The 7,807-nt window shown below is 34.9% G+C and overlaps 1 protein-coding gene across 5 annotated transcripts in view; it reads right to left on the bottom strand.

The window, feature by feature from the left end:
• The window catches only part of LOC106871917 (uncharacterized), a 122,492-nt gene that overhangs the window by 53,029 nt on the left and 61,656 nt on the right, over nucleotides 1-7,807 (bottom strand). For all 5 annotated transcript variants that reach the window (XM_052970578.1, XM_052970577.1, XM_052970581.1 and 2 more), the window contains 2 exons: nucleotides 4,760-7,218; nucleotides 568-724 (listed from right to left, as the gene is read on the bottom strand). In XM_052970578.1, coding sequence (XP_052826538.1) covers nucleotides 568-724; nucleotides 4,760-7,218 — 2,616 coding nt within the window. The remainder of the gene's footprint in view (nucleotides 1-567; nucleotides 725-4,759; nucleotides 7,219-7,807) is intronic.

Here is a 7,807-nt window from a genome sequence, read left to right as displayed (position 1 = left end):
TGAGTGAGATCGTTGCCAGTGCCCCTGGACTGGCTCTTGTGCGGGTGGCACATAAAAGACACCATTTCGAGCGTGGCCGTTTTCGTGCGGGTGACACGTAAAAGCACCCACTACACTCTGAGTGGTTGGCGTTAGGAAGGGCATCCAGCTGTAGAAACTCTGCCAAATTAGATTGGAGCCTGGTGTTGCCATCCGGTTTCACCAGTCCTCAGTCAAATCGTCCAACCCATGCTAGCATGGAAGGCGGACGTTAAACGATGATGATGATGATGATCCTAATAATAATATATACAACAAATTTAAGGCAATGAGTTGGCAGAATTGTTAGCACGCTGGGCAAATGTTTAGCAGCATTTTGTCTGGCCTTATCTTCTGAGTTCAAATTCCACCAAGGTTGACTTTGCCTTTCATCCTTTTGGGTCAATAAAATAAGTACCAGTTGAGCACTAGGGTCGATGTAATCAACTTATCTCCTCTCCTGAAATTGCTGGCCTTGTGCCAAAATTTGAAATTAATATTTACAACAAATTGTTTGTTATACTCTAATGCTTAAAGTGATATTTATACCTTGTTTTGATGATCGTGTACTTTTGTTATCAAAGTTGTTTGTATCTTTCTGTAATTCAGCTTTTTCATTTGATAATTTAAGATGACTAGTAACTTCTGTAGTATCATTTGAATCACAAGAAACTTGGGATGCATTCATCTGGAAAGAAAGATTTACCTGAAACAGATAGTAGAAAGCTTAAAAGAAATTACAGATTCTATTTTTGATTTTAAACATTGCAATGAAACATCACAGGAATAAACAATCTAATCAGTATCACGATAACCACCAAAATTACTACATAAACAGAATTTTGTAGGCTCTCTATTATTTCTATGTTACAATTTTAACTATTAGGTTGATGCAAAGCAATAAAATAAAATGACTACTATATTTATTCATATTTAATATGCACTTGTGCTTATAATTATGGGCTACAAAATCCTGGAAAACAATATCTTGTGTAATAATAAACAGTTTTTTCTTCTTTCAATATTATGATATTGTGGTGGTGGGGTCTAGCTTCACCCTGCCTGAGATTTGAAACCAAATCCACCAGCTTGTTGCTTGTCAAAACAAGCAGGAAATCCTCCACACTAGATGACTGATAAGAAAACACTCCACCCCCAAGGACCTGTGCTGGTCAAGGAAAGGCCAGTCCTTTGTTTAAGGTTTGACCTACATTACTGACTATAGCCTATATAACAGAGATAATTTTCTATCTCTTCCCCTTATGTGTCAGCTATGACCAAGGAGCAACACTAGCTCTTTTGTGTCAGCCAGACCAAGAGCAACACCTGCTTTTGCATCAGCCTTAACCAAGAGCAGCACTCCTTTCGCCATTTGCTCAACATGCTTAGAGAAGCTTTTGGCCATAATAAAGGTGATGCTGCCTTTATCCTTTCTAGTCAGCACCATGACTACCTTACTCTTTCCCTCTCTACTGACAGACAACCTTTTTCTACATATCAACTACTAACCAGCGAGTCATCCTTGTCATCACTATCATTAGAATTGCTACTATCTCTGTAACAACCTGTCGGGTAAATGAATATGTAAATAACATTTCTTCCGTCTTGGAGAGTTACATCTATACGCTACATTTAATAGTGGGGTACCTCATATCAAATCTAGCCTGCTACAATATATACAAAAGTGTTTAATCACATTTATTATAACTGCTGTCTAAAATATATTGAAAAAGTTTGTAAATCCTCAAAACAAAAAGTGAACTTGAAAGTGACCATCAAACTTCATAGGCTTAGACAGTAAAAGAGTAAAATTACTATTTTTAAATCTCACAACAAGAGCTATTCAGCAACAGTACTTTGGAGTAAAGATTGTTTGCCAACATAACATGACAGTCCTGGTTTAGGACGAATGTTGCTGTAATTTAGCCCCAGGAGACATCATCTCCAGCTGGCTATACAACACGATTTGTGTCCTTATATTTTTAAAAGTGTATATAGTGTAAACTCAACTACTACGGGAGGATATACAGGACACAATGCAGAATACAAATATTTTCATTATACTTCTGATTAAGTATATTCACTATCAACTGCTTTAATTTTTTTAGCAGAAATATATAGTGACAGTTCATTATGATAATTGCAGTATTTCAGAAATAGATGTATTTATTTTTTTTCAGTTTATGTTCACATTTTGATAATGACAATCTATGGTCATCCTTATTTTTTATTAATTTAATCATTACATTAAAATATTTTTGATTGTGAAATTATTACATTCTGGTCTTCTATAGCAAATGTTGACAGCAGTAATTCTACAGGACCAGGGTCTACCACTTGTGCTGAACATTTTATTATCATTATCATCAAAAATAGAATTTTATAATAGTCATTTAAATCTGTGTTAAACATTAGCTAGTTTGGACAATAGATATAACTAATTAATTTACGGTGATACCTTCCTGAAGAAGGCAATAAATTTGACCTAGAGAAAAATAAGCCATTACAGAGAAGTTTAAGACTGGTTATGTATGGGAACTCTAATGAGCTGATAACCTAGTTCTTATAACAGATTAGAGAGGAAATTCTGAGTACAGAATCTAAACTAGAATCAAGGAGTCTCAAAGTAGATTTTGCAAAAACAAAGGTTTTAGTAAGTAGAAAAGAAAAGAGGACCCTGATATCTTCAGGAAAATGGCTTTGCTCAATATTCAGAAAAGGAGTAGGTCTAAACTCTGTATGCTGTACCCAATCTATGGACACAAGAAGTGTAGTGGAATCACAGACAGACTAAGCTATATATGTGACAGATGCACTGGATAGTACATGCTATAAATACACCTAACAGAGATTCTCTTAAATATCCAGATGGTTCATTAGAAGAAATTGATAGCTTTTGTTACCTAAATGCAATTACCAGTGGAAGTAGTTGCTCTGAAAGTATAATAGCCAAGGTAAGAACAGGTTACAAAAAGTTCAGATAGCTCAGCTGCTGCTGGCTACAAAGGTCTTGTCTTTCCTTCAGTGAAGGGTAAATTGTATGATGCTTGTGTTAGGACTGTAATGCTGCATGGTTGTGAGAGGGGGACTTGAATGCAGAAGATTTGACAAGACTGAAAAGAAATGAGTCTAACAAGCACCATTTGATGTGCAATGTACGTGTGTATAAACAACAAAGTACAAATGTGTTGCAAGAAAAACAGGGCATAAGAGGAATTAGGTGTAGCATTTAAGGACTGTGCTGGTATGCTCATTTGAAACATATGGATGAGGACAGTTGTATAAAGAAATGTTAATCACTTAACATGGATAGATCTTGCAAAAGAGGAAGACCCAGGAAGATTTGGACATAGAGGTGAAAACTGCGCTCAATACCATGTCAAGAAATGACAAGGGACCATAATGAATGGTGATATGCCATCTTGAGAAGAAACACTCATCAGCAAAACAGATTCTGGAAGCACAACATTTACATATATATTCCCCTTATCCCACCCAATTTTCTCAAGACATTCCTATCACCATCATCTCTCTAGCTGCAGTATTCTGCTGTTGTAATTAAATGTGAGCAGAATTGCATACTTCTCTAGCTTTTACTTGATACCACTTATCCTAACTAGCAAGAAGCATCTCCCTAGTTGCCCATCCTTCATTCTGACTTCTTCACCCACTAACACTGACCACTCTTAACCACACACATCTCTCTGACTTTCATCCTTATGCTATCTACAGTACAATTATTACTATTCTGCTGCTCTTCAACCCACTCCTTTTTCTGCACTGTTAGTCATTTCCTACTCTCTATCACATCCCTTCAACTCACATGTGTCATTGATCACGCCCTCTTGTCCACCATTCATTACATACAGCCTAAACACTATCCAATCTCTACAGTCATCACCTATTCTTCCCTACATTCCCTTCAACATATATTCATCTTCAACCACCATCAACACTTGTCCTTCACTTATTACATTCATCCCCTCACCATTCCCCACCTCTAATTATCTCTCGTTCTCCTCATACACTCTTGCAACCTCTACCTATCTACACTCGCTGTTCTTCAGCTCCAATTCATTTCTACTCATCTTGTACCTTGAAGGTTCACACTGATCCTTCATGACCACTACTTTATCTCTTTCCAACTCCACTACAGACACTCCTACCTTCTCTCCTACAGCAAGAAATCTGTTGGGTTCTGACACTTTCAAATTTTAACTTTTATCTTCTGCATAATGCTATTTTCTCTACTGTAGCTCCATTCATTTGAAAGCAATCTTAATCTTGATCTCACTAGTGTTGATACCATAAAAAAAGCACCTAGTAAAGTGGTTGGTGTTAGGTCATCCAACTATAGAAATCATGCCTAAGTGGACACAGAAGCACAATGCAGTCCTCAGACCTTTCTAATCTGTCAAACTGCTAGCACAGAACATGGACATTAAATGATGATGATGATACATCGTTAATTATATGGCTGCATGTGTGTGTGTGTGTGTGTGTGTGTGTGTGTGTGTGTGTGTGTGTGTGTGTGTGTGTGTGTGTGCGTGCGTGCGTGTGCGCGCACGTATATACATATATGAAGGAAACAGGTGTGGATCAGGAAGGAGAAGGTGACAACTACCTGAAAATTTCTTGAAAAAAGCAGGTTTATAAAGAAAACGCATTTAAATTTATACTTTCATGTGCAAAAAGTAAAATATAAAATACCTAATGCAAAATATTTTAAAATGATACTTACATTAGGTACATCAAGTTGTGATGATATATCAACAGCAATATTTTCATGTTTAGTTGTTTTAACTTGTGGACTGTCTTCTTTTTGAACTCCTGACAGATTTCTCTGTGGTTCCATTTCAAGGCTTTCTTTTGGCTCATTAGCTGTTGTTTGACTCATTTCTGAATGATTCTTTGTAGAGTCCTTTCTCACCGTGATTAGAGTTTGCTTAACTTTCGATTCTTGTGACTTTTGAGAAATATTTGCAACACCATTTGAATTTTCTAAATTTAAACTAAAATTCTGTATTCTTCCAGACTGCTCAATATCAATTCCATTACCAAATGGTAACAACGGATTACTGTTTTCAATATCTATATCTTGAAAAACTTGTATTTCTTTGCTTTTGGTTGAAGTGTTCTTTTTTAAGTTATTCTTCCCATCACTATCTAGAGGAACCTCATGGTGTGTCCAACTAGTGACAATTGGCTCACTTATGACATTTGTAGTTACACTAGAAGGTGTAGGAGAAAGTGGCATTGGTGAAATTGTTTTATCAGTTAGAAATTCTAATGATTCTCTGTCACATGAAGGTGCTTGTGTTAAGGAATCATTGTAACTGTCAGTAACATTTGAGGAGTCAACAAACTTTTCTTCAGTAATTTCATTGGGGATAAACTTTTCTTTTGGCTGATTGCCAACGGATGCTGAATTTTTCAAATCATCACATTTTATTTCAAAATAGTTTTCCTCATTAGATTTTCTTCTCTTCCTTGGACATTTTTGAACTTTCAAAGGCGAGGACTTTCCTTGCAAAGATATAACATGGTCAGACAAATTTTCTAGTATTTGTTTTTCCTTTTCCTCAACTGGCCGACTACTTCTACCCAAAGATATACAACTGACTTCAGATTTTGTTTTGCTCCCAAAAGAATCAACTAAATTATCTTTTTTTGAACTGCTATATATTTCAGATTGACAGCTGAAAACCTTATTAGAGACAACTGATTTTAGGCTTCTTCCATCAAGAGAAAAACATTTCCTTTTTGATGCTTTAGTTGGTTTAACAATCTGTGAATCTAATGTGGAACAGTCAGTAGCAAATATCATTGTTTTAGGAGTTGTAGTAGATTGATCCTTTTGAGGTATATCTTTTTGGTATTTTGATTGAACAGGTAGGTTCTTTGAACATGATTCATTATTAAACACATTTTCTTCTGGTGTTTCTTTTCTTTCAGACTTAGGTATTTCATTCTGATACAGTTTCTGTAGTTCTGGCAATATATTTACATAATTGTTTTCAACATCTACACTACAAGGAATCTCACTACATGAAGATGGCTGACATTCAATTAATTCAATTTTACAAGGTTGTATTGAAGATAAGGATCCTTGCGAATCTAAATCAGATGGTTTTTCTGAAATAGTTTTTGGAATGGTGGGTTTTGCTTCAGGATCAAACTCAGATACAATGATTTTACAATTCTTGTCTTGAGAACTGTTCATTATGAGGGGAGGAGTTAATCCTTTATCATGCATGAGAACAAAATTTTTATTGTTGTTATTTTCTTGTGAAGACTCTGGATTTTCATATATTTCTTTATTGTCAACTTTAGAGTTACTACTGAATGATGGAGAAGATTCAGTGGAAAGAGAATTAGAATTCTTCAGACAATTTTCATCTGATTTACAATTAAATTGTCTGATAATTTTATCTTGAAAAGTTCCTTCTAAAAGCATATTTTGATTAATATCTCCAACATTTTCTTTACAATTATCTAGCACATGCAAAGTGTCATTTGAAGGTAGAGAGATAGAACCATCTATATTTTTTTCAGTATTTAACTGCTTTTCATTATTTCTTTCAAGATCTTGGGATGAAATACTTTCCTTAATCTGAGGTTGATCAATACAAGAATTAAGTTTTATACTGTCTTCTGACATTACTGAGCTCTGGGTTTGAGTATAATCCACAAGTTTAAAATCTGGGATTAACAAGAAACTTGAGGGAGATTTGCTATCATTTGATACTGCCTGTGATTTACTAGTTTTGTTTGGCATCTCCAATGCCTGTTTAGATGAAATAGTTTCTTTGGCAGCATCATTGCAAGCATCTTCAGTACTCATTTGTTTATTTGATGCAGATGAATTTGACAAATCACAAGGTAAAATTGTGTCATCAACAATTGAAGAGTTTCCTGTTTCCATTAATACCTTCATTGAATTATGAAGTGGTTTTGAATATTTATCAGCATCCTTATGAAATGTACCATCATTTACTTTATCAAGTTTATCAGAAATTAACATGTCAACAGCAGAAGACATTAAAGAATCATCTTTGAATTGAGATGCACTTTTTATTGAAGAGCAACCATTTGTTTCAGAAATTAATCTATCTGATAGTGATAAATCCGAGCCAGAATCCTTTCTATCAGATGCATGCAAGGAACTAGAAGGCATACTTACATCTTCAGATTGTATTTCTGAAATAAATATGATTGAAATAAATAAATGTAGAAAGATAAAGCAAATATTTTCCTGAAAAATGTAAGATTTTCTTTTAACAAAAGGTCATATACAGATGGGTAAAATAATTCAGTAGCTTAACACCAATAAAATTAATGGTAGTTAAAAAAAACTAAGTTAACCCAAACAGAATTTCAACTGAAAAACATAACTCTTTGAACTAAAAGACCTAAAGTTCATTTTATCAGGAAGCAAACACAATGAACACTGATCACATCTATAAAATACCAGCAATGAAACAGACATACTCTTACTCACCAACACTACATCTGAGTCCTCTAGATACTTTATCCTTTATTATCCCTTTGTAATAATTCGACCGTGTGAACCAAAGGAGATGGCGACGTAGACGGAAAAGGCTCCTTTTTACCATGTTGCATGGTCAAACACAAAATAAGATATATAAGATAGAAGGCTCATCATGAGAGATACGAGCCATAGTGCCAGTAAAAGAACATAGTAGGACAGACAACCGATATATATATATATACATATATATATATATATATACATAGAGAGAGAGAGAGAGAGAGAGAGAGAGAGAGA

The sequence above is a fragment of the Octopus bimaculoides genome, chromosome 9 (assembly GCF_001194135.2).
Source record: "Octopus bimaculoides isolate UCB-OBI-ISO-001 chromosome 9, ASM119413v2, whole genome shotgun sequence".
Taxonomy (NCBI): domain Eukaryota; kingdom Metazoa; phylum Mollusca; class Cephalopoda; order Octopoda; family Octopodidae; genus Octopus; species Octopus bimaculoides.
The sequence above is the reverse complement of the archived record's forward strand: the minus strand, read 5'-3'. Positions and strand labels throughout refer to the sequence as shown.